The sequence below is a fragment of the Cetorhinus maximus genome, chromosome 1, assembly GCF_964194155.1.
Source record: "Cetorhinus maximus chromosome 1, sCetMax3.hap1.1, whole genome shotgun sequence".
Taxonomy (NCBI): Eukaryota; Metazoa; Chordata; class Chondrichthyes; order Lamniformes; family Cetorhinidae; genus Cetorhinus; species Cetorhinus maximus.
The window spans coordinates 145,032,562-145,051,367 of record NC_135879.1 but is presented as its reverse complement, the minus strand read 5'-3'; the positions used below and the strand labels follow the sequence as shown (position 1 = coordinate 145,051,367).

Below are 18,806 nucleotides of genomic sequence, written 5' to 3'. Positions count from 1 at the left end.
GAATGTGTGAGTTTAGAGTGATGAGAAGAGTCACTTACCCTGGCGGAACAGAGATCATTCACCCTATTTTGGCACTGGGTGGCTGTCCTCTTTTGCAGGCATTGACGCTGACCACCACTGCCACCACCTTCCATGCTGGATTGGTGACCTTATTTGCTGGTCTTCACCCAGAGCGGGAGCAGGGAACTTCACGGCGGGCGTGCACTGTGTCTAGTTCATGCCTGAGGGAGGTGTTGCTAAATTTGGGGGCAGCATGTTTCCTCCCTTTGACAGCCATTACTTTGCAGCAGCTTTCAATCCCTTATAGAGAGCTAGCTCTGTGCAGGGGTGCCCTTTAAATATGGCGCCCGGATTACTGAAGGCCTGAGGTGACAGCGGGGCGGGCGATTCAGAGGCCACCCGGCCAGTGATCTAGCATGTTTCCAAGGAATCATTATTAATAAGGCGGGACATGCCAGGAATGGGGCGACACGGCACAAAAACCCGCTATTGCAGCAGGCGGGTAAAACGTCCTTTCTCCTGCCCGCTACTGCACTTTGTGTAAATCTGGGACGATTCCGCCCATTGTCACAATTCCCTTGAACGGTCCCCATCTCCTTAATTTCACTTCCCTGCAGTATTCTGCTTTCATCATTGGTATGCTCCCTTTACCTGACCAATTCAGCACCTGGATTTGTAGATAATTATACCAATGGTCTGCCCATGAAATTTGGGTGCTATTAACACATTACCATTCTGATAAGATTAGCAGGATTTCTTCAACATTTTCAACTAACACTGGCAGACGAAAATCAACTCACTACATCTTGATAAAAGACTGTTATTAATAGGACCTAGTTACCTTCCACAAATATGTAAAGGGAGCTGTTCTCAAAAGAAATGCGATTTTGGCATATGTATCGGCCCGTGTGCTTTGGGTCTGCTGACTTGATATTGACTCTGTTTTGGTCGATGGCTTTTTTTGCACTTGATGGAGTTATCCACCTGACGCCAGGCAGGTCTGTACATCGAAGACTAATGCGATCACCCTTTTTCTTAATCAACGTGCCATTCATTGGTTCAATCAAAGGTACAGATGCACCTGCACAAGAAATACAAGAACGTTGTTACTTCTACCAGCTCCTTAATATTCTACAGATGTTTTATTTCTGATCGGTATTTTTTTATTTCACAGATTATTAGAGAGGCACATGTAGGCAGATATTCTTCCCATAGAAAATTCTCCTTGGCTTTGATTTCATGGGGAGTATTTTCTGACGGACAGCGTACAGGCCTGGGAGCGGCCGTGCAATGAGAGGCCGCCCGCGATCGGGCCCTGACCACAATTTCATGCTGGCCGGCCAATTAACAGCGTGAATCACGCGCTGCAACACTCAGTGGTGCCGGGTTGGGGGAGACCCCCCCTGGCCGGCAGAACGAGCGTGGAAGTCAGCGCATGGGCGCAGGTGCGCTCACAGAAAGCTCCCTGAAGGCACAGAGCTGCCTCAGGGAGCTGAAAATTTTCCACATTAAAAATAAAGTTTTTTTAAAAAAAGGGAAACATGTCCACTCTGTCACAGGGGGAAAAATTTTCCCACCCGCCCCCCGACACGTAAAATGACGCAGAATGACGTCGGGCGGAACTCCCGATGTCACCCCGTGTCATTTGCATTTTCAGGTCGGCGGGCGGGTCAGCTGTGCGCCCGCCAACCTGTCAACGGCCTATTGAGGCCATGCAAAAAACAATTAAACCAATTAGTGGACATGCCCGCCCAATCTTAAGGTTGGTGGGCAGGTCGGGAGCGCTGACGGCCACCTGAAAAAGCATGAAACCTCATCCACGGGCAGGATTCACTTTTATGTCCATGTCCCAACTCATGTGACATTGTCACATGAGGAGACATGGATGGTAAATGAAATTTTCGAAAGAATAACTTTTTCACTTTGGGAACCGATCTCCCTAAGGCAGCACCTAGTGCCTTAGCACTGAGCACTTAGCCTCAGGGAAATCGGAGCACTCCTTCGCGCACATGCGTGAAAGAACACACATCCGCATTTGGCATTCCCACCCCCCCCCAGCCCACACAGGAACCGCACAGCGCTTCCATGCAGACATCACGCTGTGTGGGCCTTAATTGGCCCGCCCATGATAAATGGCGGCGCACCCCCAATCTGGTGCGCAGGTCAGAAGGCCATCCGCTCAAGCCCGCTCCCGCACTTCTCCCCCGACGGGGGGAAAACGTTGCCCATGAGCAGGGACGTGTTAGAAATTAGATTTTAAAATTTCTAATTTATTTTTAATTAACATCGGAAACCTCATCCCGCCTGTGGATGAGGTTTCCTCAAAAATCCAAAGGCTGCTTTGCCTTTTTGCCCGCCCGCCAACCGTAAGGTCGGGTACATGCCCGCACGCCGAGGTGAAAGTTCAGCCCCATGTGCTATTTCCAAACAGTTTCTTAATATACTGAGCAATGTATAGTCATGACTAACATTATGTGATCAGTGCTGATAAATGGTTTTGCTTTCCACATGATATTTAAGCATATACGTCATTAACATTTTGTTATGGCTGTCTTGCCACAATGTTTTTTTTTAAACATTATAATACTCAGTTGAGGATTACAGTTTCCTTTTCTTTTGGTTTATATAAACGTAATGTACAACCCATTACAAATGTCTTATGCACAACAACCCTAACCTAGTTTAGCTCTTTACAGTGGCCCAAATCTTTCTGCTGGCACATTTTGAAACCTGTAATTGGCAACAATAGTACTTACAGCTCAAGGCTAGCGAACATTTGAGTCTGATTGCTGTGAAAAGATAGGGTTGCTTTTAAATCAGGACCGAATCAGGGTTGTGGGGGCTGAAGTTGGTGGAGAACTGTCCAGCCAGATGTTAAATCCTAGGTCTCATGCCCTCACACTTGACTCCTGCCCACAGCTGGAGGAAATGATGTTACTCCAAGCGGACACAAGTCAAAATGAGTGAAGGGTCAGGCTGCCACCAGGGTGGACAAGGTCCCCAGCAAGGTAAGTAGCATTTGGAAGCAGGGGAGCAGTTTGGTAATTGCACAAGTGAGGGAGGTGGAGTGTGGAATGAGGATGGCTGGAGCTGGGGTTGGGGGGTGGGGGGAAGGTATCCTGCTCCTCCTGGACTACTTTAAAAATTAAACTTTAAAAATTATGATCAAAGTACTTACCTGGGCCTGAGAGGTTTTTGTCGCAGGCATTTGTCAAATGTCATGGGGTCATAGTTGGGCCCTTGGTCAAAATGGCATATGTACACCATTGATGGCATTGGGATGTGCCATTGTCATTTATATTAAACCTATTCTCCTCTGGGGTGAGCTCATGGCTGAAGACAAGTACAAATGGTGAGGCACAGGAATGCCACGTGAAATTCCTACCATCTTATCTCCCCAAGACTGAACACATTGTTCCCGCCAAGCAAGGAGGGAGGGTTTTAAATCGACCCTCATAAATCAAGAGGAGCATTTACTTGTTAAAATAAAGACTAATGAATATTGTGGTAACTTTTGCGTGGGTTTAACCACTATTATTTGCAAATATTTTAGCAGCGGATTTGTAGGACATTTTTTGACAGAAGGAAGAATGTAAAACAATATATTGCTCCCCACTATTTAATCTCTAAGAAGGAAAAATGTGTTCACATAATGCCATGATGCCACACAGGCTTAGATCAATTCCCTGGGAGCAAACAATGTATCTACAAGTGGCTTATTAACACTGTTCACATTAGTACAGAGTAGGACATCCATAGAACTTCATGCTTAAATGCGAAGTAGCTAAGCAAGCATGCTACACATTCAATTCTGGCACATCATGCTTAGGTTGATATTATGTACAATACAAATGACCATTTCTGTTCTTCAATTGTTGAAAATTAGAAAGCATATGATGGGAAAGGTCACTTGGCTCTCAAACCTGCTTAACCCACAAATAAAGTTCAATTTATCCTAACATGAACTTGACCCTGAGTATTTCATTTGCTGAGGGAAAGTTCAGCATAAATACTTCCTGATCTCTAAAGGTGAACTCCATAATAACTATTCATCCCATATCTTCACTGTCTTCAACTTCATTTCAATCCATAATGTTGTCACTAGGATTTCCTAAAGGCTACGAAACATGACATTTTCTTTTACTGTGTCCAATTAAACTGAGAAGAGCAGCCAACAAAAAGCAAATCTAGACTTTGGCCTTCCAAATATGGAGCATGCCCAGCGAAAATCATTTGAGCTGTATAACGCAAGTACTGATGGTTGCAAGTCCATTACGAGTTGTGGTTGGTGGGAGTAATTTGAGGTAATAAATTAAGAGCATCATGCAACATTAACGCAGAATGAGTTAAGCATGTTTTTACTTATGGAGGATCAGTACCAAAATGCTAAATATGTCTGATGACATTGCTGCTGTACATATTCATATACCCTTTAACCCTGCTCTTAAGTGGATATCTGAACAGAAATTATATGTTTACATTAATGTTGTGAGTCCTAACTGTCCCATTATAGTGTACACTATTTTAAATTTTATGAACTACATTCAGTGCAGCCCATGTTGCAATATAGCTGAAAATATAAACAAATACACACTCAACAATTGTTGTTGCAGTGAGGAAATGATGGAATAGGTTACTGGTGTTAGGAAGAAGACAGCAGGAACCGTATAACTCAGTTTTGCTCACGGTTCTTAAGGGGCCCATTAACCATTGTACAGACCTAAGTTTTGAACTGCCACACCTCTATGTGAAGCACCATTTGAAACATTTTGTGAGACTTTTGCACTTTTGAACACAATCTATCATCGCACCTAATCTACGTAGCACATTTTTCTTGAAGTTGGAGGTAGCAGAGAGAAGCAACAAACAGATGCTGATTTATCGAGGCTGAGCAAGTCCTATGGAATTGAGGAATATCTCAGTGGGATCAGCAATTGTGGATGCAGAGAGAAGTTCTGGTCCACAATGTAAGCATCATCACCCAATGTTTCTTCAATTTCTTGGCTCTGTTGTTTGGAGCACAGTAAAGGCATTGTGACTGTCTTCTGGAAAAAGGCCACTGACATGCAGAATGATGTTTCTGTGATTAGATACCAGACAAAGAGGAATTGACTATAAATCTCTTGCATTAGAATTTATGCAGCATGTTGCCCAATTTCCCTCAAAACTTTGGCAGAAGATCAATGGAGACCCCAGGGAAGTGATGTAGAAACAGTATAAACCACTGTTGACGGCTAGCCTGGAGGTTTTTGGGCAATCATTTGTCAAGGTTAGGCCCAGCACTCAGGAGAAATATCATAGAAATTTCAGTTCATGTAAAGAAAGATCTTGCATTTATGTAATTACCTTTCATGAACTTAGAGCATCCTAGTATGCTTTATAATGTAAAGCCTTTGAAGTATGGTCATTGTTGCAATGTAGGGAAACATGGCAGCCAATTTGCACACAAGGTTTTACATACAGCAATGAGATAAACGACCAGATCATCTGTTCTATAGGTTGAGGCATAAATATTGGCATGGGAGAACGTTCTTGCTTTTCTTCATATAATCCCATGCATTATTTCATGTTCATCTGAGAAAAAAGACAGGTCTTGATTTAATGTCTCATCTAAAAGACAGCCCTCCAATATGGTAGCACTCCTTCAGTGCTGCAATGATGCAGCAGCTTAGAATGCACACTCAATTACTAGAATTGGCCTTGAAAGCACAACCTACTAATTGTAACAAAACAGCTACTGCTGAGCCAAAGTTGGCACCTGGGCCATGGAATTGGAATGAAGAGACCTAACGTATACCTTGGTGTCATCTGTAATGTCCTGCACTCAAGGGAACTCCATCACCAATGAAAATTGAGAGTCCTGTCCAACAATGCCCCCTTTCCACAGGAAAAGTGATGAAGAATTTGTCCCTTGCAAACATAAAAGTTTGTGAGTTGCTTCACACAGGTGTGTGCTCCACACCGCCTGATGTGGCAGATATCCCTTGATCCAGATTAGAAGAATACAGCAACATGAAATCTTCATACTGCGATAGCTTTTCCTTCTATTGGGAGAATTGTCCTTTATCCAGATGTTGTCTGCAACATGTCCTGCAGCAGACAGTACTACTCTGTAGCAGTTATTGTTGTGAAGTGGAAGCAACAAAGACCTCTGATGGTGTGGAGTGGTCAAGAAATACAGATCCCAGGATTAACGGCAGACCAAATATCTTGTGTCATTAAACTTAATCATGTTTGGCCCCTTGTGGATTTTTCTTCCGCTCCAAAATCATGCTGTCAACTCCCAAAGGAATACCCATCCTTATCACTTTATATGGTGACTCTACTGGCAGCAGCAGCACAGATTAAAGAAAACATTGACAGGAAGAACAATACGAACACACGAATTAGGAGCAGGAGCAGGTCACTCGGCCCCTCAAGCCTGCTCCGCCATTCAGTAAGATCATGGCTGATATTAATGTAACCTCAACCCTACATCACTGCCTACCCCCGATACCTTTTACGCCCTTGTCAATCAAGAATCTATCTAGCTCTACCTTAAAAATATTCAAAGACTCTGCTTCCATCGCCTTTTGGAGGAAGAGAGTTCCAAAGACTTACAAAACCCTCAGAGAAAAAAATTCTCCTCATCTCTGTCTTAAATGAGTGACCCCTTATTTTTAAAGTGATCCCTAGTTCTAAATTCTCTCACAAGAGGAAACATCCTCTCCACATCCAACCTGTCAAGGCCCCTCAGGATCTTAAAGATTTCAATTAAGCCGCCTCTTACTCTTCTGAATTCCGATGGATACAAGCCTAACCTGTCCAGCCTTTCCTCATAAGACAACCCGTCCATTCCTGATATTAGTCTAGTAAACCTTCTCTGAACTGCTTCTAATGCATTTGCATTTTTCTTTAAATAAGGAGACCAGTACTGTACACAATACTCCAGATGGCAGTGTGCTGAGCAAAACCAACAAATGCCTGCAGCAAATGGCACAGAAGGTAATTAAGAAGCAACTTAAGTCCCCAGAATAACATTGCTACAATTATGAGGCTTATAAGATAGTTGAGTTTTGGAACTGTGTCTTTTACGTAAAATGAAAGGGTCATGTAACCTGTTCTGATGTATGCCTGACAGCAGGTCTGGGTGGTTTGATTGTTAGAGATCAAAGGCAAATTGTTTTACTGGGAAGAAGATGGCAATAATGGCAGCAACCTGTCAAACAGTGGATAGACTATTCGCCTCCAAAGTCCCAGAAAAGTGTTGAGAACATCGGATTGTAAACAGCTGTGCTTTAAACTGTCCATTTAGTTCCAAGATGAAAGAGAGTTGTGCTCTCAAGGATAGCTAACCAGCATCTGTACCTAAACCACATGATTTAAGTTGCCATGTGATGCATTTCGAGACAGGACGCATACAGAGGAACCCGTTGTGATATCAGGTTATAGGCTTTCCTAAAATATCTCTGAATAGTCTGCCGGGGTCTGGGGGGGAGAGAGAGAGAGAGAGAGCACGAGAGTGAGAGTTCAAGAGAGAGAGAAGTTAGAAGCCAAAAGCTTCAATGGTTCATCGCTGGAATGCAGATGAAAGCTCGCGTACAGATTGAAAAGATAAAATTCATGGTGAATTAAAACAAGGCTGGGAGATTTGTCTAGCTTTAGCTAGAGGGAAAAATCTCCAGGATAACCAACACCCTGGAAGACAATTCTGAAATTGAAAGTTTCCAGGCTGGGAAAGGGAAAGATTGGAAATAAACCCTCATGAACTAAGAATCAATTTGGAGTGATTGTGGGAGCATTGAGTGTCTCCTTAAAGGACAGAGTAACGTATACCTGATTGTGCTTTTTTGGGTTGTGTTAAAAGTTATGTTCTGTAGACTAAAGTATAACTTGTCTACAAAGATACTGCTTAGTCATTGTTGTTTTTAGACTTTGTTTTACAATAAATGTCTTAAAATGGGAAATCTTGTCATGTCAACCTTTCAGCTATTAACTGGAAGTTCAAATTATTTTTTAAAAATGTTAACCACCTCTACTTTGTGGGTGGAGTCTTAACTAGAATCAAGAGATTTATTATGGAACTAATTTTTAAATTATACAAATTACATAAGGCCCATTCACATTGGCTGGGAAATCGGATGCAAGGTAAATTGGATGCACAATGTCAGGACCCACATTCACGGCCAGCTAGGCTCTATGCTGCAGGTGGAACTCCAGGAGATTGGAGTTTCATGTCATGTCTGGTTAACATTGAGCCATTTTCATTTTATTTGTGGCTTCTAATTCTGTAATCACATTCAATGTTAAATAACTACTCTGTGTGACCAACTAAACAAGCCTTTCATCATTTTCCAAATTTTAATCCATCTTTCCCTGAAGGTCCCGTTTCATGCTGAGATATTGTTCAATAGACAGCTCGGCACCTTTCATAATTCATCTTCTGTCCATACTGAGCCAGTATGCCTTATTCAACCACGAAGGACATTACAGCTGAAACTAACCCTGTCCTATGTACAGGCCATGTGCATACACTTTTCAACAGGAGTTATTGAATTATGATTATTGTAGAAACCCTAGCCCAGGTCTCTCCCAATCGAAAGAAATGAAGGCTACTCTGTCTGGCCTACATGTGACTCCAGTCAATGCTTTCAGGTCTGAAGTGGCCTTATGATGCAGAAAATCAGGACTGAGTGGTAAATCTGTGCCCCAGTTCTGTAACTAAATCTCTATAGTAATGTTGGCCTAAATCTTCTGGTCTCCCGATTGTAAGAGAGCAGTGATAACAGAAGAATACATGCATAACCCCTCGTAAGTCCTGATGTAAGGGCATTCCCAGTACTTACATGGAAGTTTAAACTTAAGGTTGCCGATTTTACCCTGCCCTGATTGCTCTGTGACTGGCTAAAACCACAGAAACTTGGGCTATTTGCCCTATACTTACCCTGGTTTTTACACGGATTTACCTAGATCTTTTCATAGTCGAAATAAAACCAGCAAAACTCAAATAAATTGGCTGGAATATCAATGCACTCCAGAACCTACATCAGTGTTAACCACCACCCGACCACCCCAAACTAGACAGTGTGCTCATTCCCCCACCCCAACCCCCACCCCCACCCCCGGTCAGTGCTCACTCCAACCCCTGGGAAGTGCTCACACCCTCCCGCACCCCTTCACCTAACATACCTTCCGGAATCCCTGGCCCCTGTCCAGCCAATATCAGAGGAGTCAGCATTGTCAGGGGAAGGGGTAAGGGAGCTGAGCATTTTCAACCCCTGAAGGTGGTAGGAGAACACTGTCGGGAGAGAGGGGGGATTTGTACTGTCAGGGGTGAGGGAGGATGGAGAACACTGTCAGGAGGTGAGGATGGGGTGGACATTGTTGGGAGTGATGGGGGATTTGTACTGTCAGGGAACGAAGGAGGAGGGAGGACACTGTCGGGAGGTGAGGACGGAGTGGACATTGTTGGGAGTGAGGGGGGATTTATAATGTCAGGGAACGAGGGAGGAGGGAGGACGTTGTTGGGAGTGAGGGAAGAGAGAGAACACTGTCGGGAGGTGAGGATGGGGTGGACATTGTTGGGAGTGAGGGAAGAGAGAGAACACTGTCGGGAGGTGAGGATGGGGTGGACATTGTTGGGAGTGAGGGAGGAGGGAGAACACTGTCGGGAGGTGAGGATGGAGTGGACATTGTCGGGAGTGAGGGAAGAGGGAGAACACTGTCGGGAGGTGAGGATGGAGTGGACATTGTCGGGAGTGAGGGAGGAGGGAGAACACTGTCGGGAAGTGAGGATGGAGTGGACATTGTCGGGAGTGAGGGAGGAGGGAGAACACTGTCGGGAGGTGAGGATGGAGTGGACATTGTCGGGAGTGATGGGGGATTTGTACTGTCAGGGAACGAAGGAGGAGGGAGGACACTGTCAGGAGGTGAGGACGGAGTGGACATTGTTGGGAGTGAGGGGGGATTTGTAATGTCAGGGAACGAGGGAGGAGGGAGGACGTTGTTGGGAGTGAGGGAAGAGAGAGAACACTGTCGGGAGGTGAGGATGGGGTGGACATTGTTGGGAGTGAGGGAAGAGAGAGAACACTGTCGGGAGGTGAGGATGGGGTGGACATTGTTGGAAGTGAGGGAGGAGGGAGAACACTGTCGGGAGGTGAGGATGGAGTGGACATTGTCGGAGTGAGGGAGGAGGGAGAACACTGTCGGGAAGTGAGGATGGAGTGGACATTGTCGGGAGTGAGGGAGGAGGGAGAACACTGTCGGGAGGTGAGGATGGAGTGGACATTGTCGGGAGTGAGGGAGGAGGGTGAACACTGTCGGGAGGTGAGGGGGGATTTGTACTGTCAGGGGGTGAGGGTGATGCAGTTTTGGAGGTTGTCAGCTTCAGGCAATCTTCAACTCACAAGTTTTTCCCTCAGTCCCATCATGTTCATTCAAAGTATTGTCAAGTACTTGATTTACAAAATGCCGCTCATGGGATATTTAATAATTGTAGAAACTAAAAATCACATTTTTTTACTGTGAAACAGAGCTGGAAATAAACAAAATTAACACCAGGTTTGGGATATTTAAACTCTCACTTCCCAGAATACGGCGATTAGTGGTGTAAAAAGGGGGCGTGGCTTGGCCTCGCGCTGCGCTGAGGTCCACCTGGTTTTCTATAATGGCGGCTTCAGGGAGTGGCCTGCACTGGAAGTCTGGCCTTAAACAATGCTTGCAGGAATGTGTCTATTTTTTCCCTGTGATTAGCACAGTGGGAATTGTTCCAAAACTAATCCAAAGATTTGGACTATTGAACTGATGTCAAAATGAAACCTGGCAAACAGAACAGCGGCTGCTTACTGATTGGCACTGTTTGAGTGAATGATGCACTTACTGCTAATCTATAGATGGGCAGTTTTGAATTTTAGGGGTTGAAATTATCCTCCTTGAACTTCTCCTTAAATTCTGAAATGCATCTATGTCCTTTTGAATGCAGGATGCTGAAACTGTACATAGGGAAAATCTTCAGATGCTCATTCGCAGCACAAAGCTGCATTCCCAGATTGTTTGTGTCATCATGACTGTAATGTATAGTTATGGATTAAAGTAACAAATATGTTGGTTTGACTTGTTTTCAAATATCACAAGTTGTATCTCAAATGGCGCTGATGGGAAGAGCGAGGCCATGTTCTTTGGGAACTGGGCTGACCGATCCCTTGTCTCCTTCACTGTCAGGGCTGACGGCCTGAAGGTGCTGGGGATATGGTTCGGAGGGACCAGGGCATGCGTTAAAAACTGGAAGGAGCGAGTGTCTATGGTGAAAAGGAAACTAGGCTCCCTCTCCATTGCGGGTAAGAACCTGGTCATCAGGTGTGAGGCACTCTCGCTGTTGCTGTACGTGGCGCAGGTCTGACCCATTCCACACTCCTGCGTGATGGCGATCACTCGAGCCATCTTCCGCTTTATCTGGAGGTCAAAAATGGATCGTGTCCGCAGGGACACGATGTACAAGCCTCTAGATAAAGGGGGAAAAAACGTGCCCAACATCGCCCTCATACTGATGGCCACTTTTGTGTGTGGCTGCATCAAGCGGTGCGTAGACCCTCAGTACGCAAACACCAAGTGTCACTACGTGCTGAGGTTCTACCTGTCTCCAGTGTTGCGAAGGATGGGTCTGGCCACGCTGCCACGGAACGCTCCAAGTAGTTGGACTGTGCCGTACTCCCTGTCCCTCGTGGAAACATTTATGCAGAGAAACACCTTTGACCACAAGTCCATCAGGCAGTGGTCAGCACGTAACGTCTTAGAGGCCTGTGGGAAAAGATGGATCCTGTTGGATGGTTCCCCGAGCAGACTGTCAAAGTCATTTGCAGAATGCCTCATCGCCAGAACTTTCCAACAAGCATCAAGATGTAGCTTGGCTGGTGGTGAGAAAGGCCCTCCCCGTCAGATCCTTCCTACACGCCAGGAGTCTCACCCCCTCTGCACGTTGCCCTCGAGGTGGCTGTGGTGGGGAAGAGACCGTTGTTCACCTCCTTGTGGATTGTGCCTTTGCAAAGAAGGTCTGGAGAGAGATGCAGTGGTTGCTGTCGAGGTTCATCCCGAGCAGTTCTGTGACACAGGGCTCTGTGCTCTACGGGCTGTTCCCAGGGACACACACCGAGACAAACATCAACTGCAGCTGGAGGATCATCAACTCGGTGAAAGACGCGCTTTGGTCTGCCCGAAACTTGTTGGTCTTCCAGCACAAAGAGTTGTCCCCGACCAAGTGTTGCGGACTGGCACAATCCAAAGTCCAGGACTATGTGCTGAGGGACGCACTAAAGCTTGGGGCAGCTGCCGCAAAGGCGCAATGGGGAAGGGTCGCTGTCTAAGACCTTTCTGCCACAGTGCACCGAGGGGCTGGGAACTGTTTAAATCCCCTCGGGCTGTACAGCTCAAAATGAAAGGCTGTAAATGATTGTAATATTGTTTGTACTGATGCACCTGGTGATACATTTTGTAAAAGTTGAACCGGATTGTACCTTTGTAATGTTGTTTTTGAAATGGTTTGGAATGTGATTGAAGATATTTTATGAATAAAGTATATTTTTGCAAAAAAAAAGATTAAAAACAACTTCCCACAGATTAGAAACTTGCATTCCACCCAAATCCTTTTTTCTTTTTTGGAATTTATCATTGAACACTTATTCATTATATACACATTTTATGCTGCCTAATTAACTTGCATTTGCCCACATTAGAAACCAACTTCCAAATCTGTACCATAACAATTTAATTTTATCACAGTCATTTGACTGGCATTGATCTCTGTAACATTGCTCAACTGGCTACATAACTTTGTGCCAACCACAAATTTCAAAATAAGATTCCTTCTCCCTCCATAATATTTCTCATCAGTAGAGGTATCAGAGGAACCAAAGTGGAACTCTACTTGACTCTGCCTTCTTGGCAAAGGCTTCAACATCTATCATCACCTTCTAATTTCCATTGCCAAACCAGCCTTCAACATATCTGGCTAATTTCTATTAATCCCACATATTTTCAACCCTCCAAATGTGACACTCACATGCCACTCACTGGCTGTTTTAAATCATTAAAAAAAAAGAATAACTAAATAAAAAAAGATTTGCATTTGTTTAATGACTTTTGTGACCACCAGATGTCCCAACATGTTTTACAGCCAATGAAGTACTTCATGAAGTGTAGTCATTTTTTGTACTATAGAAAATGCAGCAGCCAATTAGTGGGGAGCAAACTCCCAAAAACAGTAATGTGATAACAGCCAATTGTAATAAACTTGGAGAGTGCAGGACAGATTTCTTGTAAGGAAGCAGTGAACTTCATTAACAGACTTCAGAGGAGGCTACATACTTGTTCCAAGACCAAGGCTAAAAAGTTCCACCCCTCAGATTCCCCGCGCTTAGGGCGATTAGGTCTATACAGTCACATGATTCCCATAACAGTAAGAAGTGGTTTAACTTACAATCATTACATTCTTCCCCCTTTACTTTTGTTTTTACCCTCTTATTTACAAAACATCTTAACCCATATCAGATGCAATTATTTACAGTTCATGCCATTCTAAATTCAGTCTTTGAGGAGGTTTTCGGATTCGTGTAAAGCGATGCAACTCTTCAACTGGAGATTCTTCCATTGGATTGACTTGACCAGGAACGCAGCATCAGGGACATCCTTAGGCAATGGCAGTTCGGAATTATTTACTTCAACAGAGACATCGGGTATGTCTATTCTTTGTCAATCTGGCTCCTCAGGCTTCAAAGTTTCGACTTTGATTTCAGCTGGATTAACTAGTTGTTGGAGGGTTTCTTGACTTCTGAGATGATCACCATGTTTTCTAACAATCCTGTTTTCCACTTCTACCTGATAAGATAAAGTTCCTGTTTCAAAGACAATTGTACCAGGAGCCCATCTTGGTCCAGCTGCAAAATTTCGTACAAAAACTGTATCTCTCACAGTGAACTCTTTACCTTTACTGTGAACATCATGATTTACTTTCTGACTCCCCTGGTTTCCCTCCGCCTTCCGCTCTAAATTAGGGAATACTAGACTCAATCTTATACCAAGTCGGTGCTTCATTAACAATTCTGAAGGTGTTAAACTAGTGGTTGCATGAGTCGTGGGATAGCTGAACAGGGATCTTGAAATTATTGTTTCTAATGTTCCTTCTAATAGTTTCTTCATGCCTGTTTTAAAGGTTTGTACTGCTCTTTCCACCAAGCCATTAGAAGAGGGATGGCACAATGCTGTTCTGACGTGTTTAATCCCATTTAGGTTCGCAGATCTTTGGAATTCACTGCTAGTGAAAGCAGTACCATTGTCTGACACAATAACTTCAGGTAAACTATGAACACTGAAACTCTCGTGCAGTTTTTCAAAGGTTGGCAGATGATGTCGGTGATCTCACTTCACGTCCATCCATTTGGGATGTGCGTCGATAATCATGACAAACATGGTACATAGAAATGGACCTACACTGTCTATATGTAGTCTAACCCAGGGCCGACCAGGCCACTCCCACAGATGCAATGAAGCTGAAACGGGCAACTTCTGCTGTTGTTGACACCGGAGACAGTGTTTCACCATTTTTTCTATATCACTGTCTGTACCTGGCCATCAGATATAACTTTGTGTGAGCACCTTCATTTTCGAAATACCAGGATGCGCACTATGAGGTTCTTCTAATAATGGTTCTCTTCCCTGCACAGGGATAGTGACTCTTGCTCCCCATAACAAGATACCATCTTAACAACTCCATTCGGATCTATGTACAAGGAATGGTTTCAATTCTTTGGGAACATGTGCATTTGACTATCCTTGTAACACTTGTTCGTGAACTCTTGCTAAAATTGGATTCTGATTCATCCAACATTTTATCTGTCTAGCGCAGACTAGTGAGGAAGCCAGGAAACTTAATGCCAGTACTACCTCTTGAGGTACTGGTATGTATGTAATACTGTCAAGCAAAGGAGGATGACTGAGGGCATCTACGTTTGCTATATGTACACCCGGACAGTGCATAAAAGTGTACTTGTATGCCAACAAAATGAAAACCCATCTTTGAATTCTAGCAGAGGCTATCGGTGGGATTGCCATATCTTCACTAAACAACCTTAACAGTGGTTTGTGATCTGACACTATGATAAAGTGTCAACCATCTAATATTGATGGAACTTCTTTACTCCAAATACAAAAGATAAGCCCTCTTTTACAGTTTGCGAGTAACCTTTCTCGGCTGCAGAAAGGGTTCTGGATACATATCCTATTGGTCTTTCAAATCCATCCTCCATCTTGTGTGACAATAACACTCCGTAGGAAGATGCATCACAAGTGAGTATAGATTTCTTAGAAGACCATAGTGCACTAGCAGGCACAATGAGTTTGAAAGCTTCTTAATTCTACTGAAGGCTTCCTCTTGCTGTTCTTTCCAGGACCATCTGTGGTTCTTCTTCAATAATAAATGCAAAGGGGCTAACACTGTGGATAGATTAGGCAAAAACCGATCGTAATAATTTACCATGCCGAGAAAAGACTTGAGCTCTGTGACATTGGTAGGAGAGGGTGCTTCCTTGATTTCCATGACTTTCTCCTCTAATGGATGTAACCCTTGAGAATCCACTCGATGACCCAGATATGCAACTTCCTTTGCTTGGAAGGTGCACTGTTCTTTTTTTAAATGAACACCATAAGACCATAAAACATAGGAGCAGAAATTAGGCCTTTCAGCCCATCGAGCCTGCTCCGTCATTCAATCGTGGCTGATAAGTTTCTCAACCCCATTCTCCCGCCTTCTCCCCGTAACCTATAAGACCATAAGACCAGCCTCAAATAATCTCTTCAAAACCTCTTCCAGGTTTGCCACGTGCTCTGCTTCTGTGATTAAGACGTCGTCCAGGTACACTATAACTCAGGGTGTCCTTGTGTAGGCTTTTCATAGTTCTGTGTAAAATTGCACAGGCCGGGGACGCACCGAAGGGTAAGCATGTATAGTATAGGATCTTTCTCCTGCAGGTTTAGCATTCAAATCTTCAGTCTTTGGGATTGGGTATTTATCTAATTTCACAGCCTTGTTTACCATTAGTTTATAATCCCCACAGAGGCAAATGGTTTGGTCCGGCTTTAGTAAAAGGACGATGGGTGCTGCCCATTCTGAAAACCGGACTGGCAGTGTTATTCCTAATTTCTCCAAATGACATAATTGCATATCAACCTTTTCTCTCAGAATTTGAGGCACAGGTCTTGCCTTAAAAAACCAGGGCGTTGCTTCAGGGTCCACAGATATTTTAGCTTCTAGACCTTTGATTTTCCCCAACTCATCTCAGAATACTCTGTCATACTTTTTCAGCAACTCTGGAATTCCTGCAGTCCTGACCTGAAAAATTTATGACCAATTTAGTTTGATTTCTTTCAACCAATCTAGCCCAGAAAATGAACTAGACTAGCCATATAAATACTGTGGCTACAAGAGCAGGTCAGAGGCTAGGAATAGTGTGATGAGTAACTCACCTCCTGACTCCCCAAAGCCTATCTACCATCTACAAGGCACAAGTCAGGAGTGTGATGGAATACTCCCCACTCGCCTGGATGAGTTCAGCTCCCACAACACCCAAGAAGCTCGACACCATCCAAGACGAAGCAGCACGCTTCATTGGCACCCCATCCACAAACATTCACTCCCTCCACCACTGGCGCACAGTAGTAGCTTTGTGTACCATCTACTAGATACACGGCAGGAATTCACCAAGGCTCCTTCGACAGAACCTTCCAAACCTACGACCACCACCATCTAGAAGGACAAGGGCAGCAGATAGATGGGAACACCACCACATAGAAGTTCCCCTCCAAGTTACTCACCATCCTGACTTGGAAATATATTACTGTCGCTGGGTCAAAATCCTAGAACTCCCTTCCTAACAACATTGTGGCTGTACCCACACCACACAGGCTGCAGCGGTTCAAGAAGGCAGCTCACCACCACCTTCTCAAGGGCTGATAGGGATGGGCAATAACTACTTGGAGAGTGCAGGGCAGGTTTCTTCTAAGAAGCAGTGAACTTTATTAACAGACTTCAGGGGAGGCTATATGATTGTTCCAAGTCCAATGCTAAAACGCTCTGCACCTCAGATTCCCCACGCTTAGGGCTAATCGGTCTATACAGTCACATGACCCCCATAACAGTAACTTACAATCATTACACCAAATAATCTGTTTTTGTGATCTTGATCGAGGGATAAATATTGGCCAGGATAACTCCCCTGTGCTGCTTTGAAATAGTGTCTTGGGATCTTTTGCATCCACCTGAGAAAACAGACAAGGCCTCGGTTTAGCGTGTTTCCAAAAGACACGACCTCTGACAGTGCAGCACGGGAGTGACATCCTTGATATTTTGGTTTTAAGCCCTGGAGCGGGACTTGAATTCAGAACCTTGTGCTTCAGTGGCAAAAGTGCTACCAACTTAGCCACAGCTAACACTGTGATGGAGTTGGATGAATTTAGATAAATTTATAATATTTCTGGCTATGAGGCAACCTATTAGATATGATTTTACTTTTATTAGCACTAGGTGAAGGTTGTGTTTGCCTCTGTTTCTGTTAAACATTGCAACACAGCTATGTAAAGTTTTGGGGATTACTGTGTTCACAGGTCCCAATCTGATATCAGTCTGTGGTCCTTGACCCACCATGTGCCTTCGGTACTGACTTATCTATATTGTTGGTTTTCATCAAGTTAGCGAAATGGTGGTAATTTTTTTTAGATGCATGGCACATACACACATAAGGCACTTTAAACTAACATAAGTCAGATTGTTCCAACTGAATAACTAATTTGGACGAGGAAAGACATGGTTACCTCATCTTCCGACTAGGCACTTTACAGCCTTCCAGACTTAATATTGAGTTCAGCAACTTTAGATCATGAATTCTCTCCTCCATCCCCACCCCCTTTCCGATCCCCCTTTTTCCAATAATTTATAACTTTTAATATATATTTTTTCTATACATATTTTGCTTTTCCCAACTATTTCCATTATTTTTAAATGTATTTCTATCCATTGTTTTATCTCTACCTTTTGGCCTATTTTGATCCCTCCCCCCCACCCCACCCCCACTAGGGCTATCTGTACCTTGCTCGTCCTGCTTTCTACCCTTAATGTCATCATTAGCACATTCCTCAGCTAATATCACCACCATCAACACGCCTTTGTCCTTTTGTCTTTGACATCATTGGTAATCTTTTCTTTGCCTCCACCTATCACTGGCCCTCTATCCAGCTCTACCTGTCCCATACGCCTTCAACCAGCTTATATTCCACCTCATTTCTATATTTCTTAGTTCTGATGAAGAGTCATACAGACTCGAAACATTAACTGTTTTCCTCTCCGCAGATGCTGTCAGACCTGCTGAGTTTTTCCAGGTATTTTTGTTTTTGGTTATGTTAGTATGTTGCTCTAACAGGACGAGGGAAGATTTGGTTTGGTTTGGTTTGCTTCCAGATTCTACTGGCATGCACCCAAATCATTCCAGAATAAAATATTGAGATTGGTTCAATTGAAACGAGCACCATCTCAAATGTTTAATCGACCAACTCCTATTACCAATATTGTGCTCAATCCTATCTCCATCTGACAACATAAACAGTATATTAGTTGACTGGCAGTTCTAAAAACAGACAAATACAGTGAACTTTGCATTTGTACATTACAATAATTAGACGAGACATAGGCTGTAGAACACTTTGAGAGCTCCATGATCGTGAAAAGCACTTTATAAATGCAAGTCTTTTTTTCAATCGCAGGCCACAGATTCAATCTCTCACATCAC

At 43.9% G+C, this 18,806-nt stretch overlaps 1 protein-coding gene across 2 annotated transcripts in view; it reads right to left on the bottom strand.

Annotated features, from left to right (window-relative positions):
• Positions 1-18,806, bottom strand: part of LOC144684305 (mast/stem cell growth factor receptor Kit-like) — a 128,137-nt gene that overhangs the window by 92,016 nt on the left and 17,315 nt on the right. For both annotated transcript variants that reach the window (XM_078547929.1, XM_078547938.1), the window contains exon 2: positions 842-1,081. In XM_078547929.1, coding sequence (XP_078404055.1) covers positions 842-1,081 — 240 coding nt within the window. The remainder of the gene's footprint in view (positions 1-841; positions 1,082-18,806) is intronic.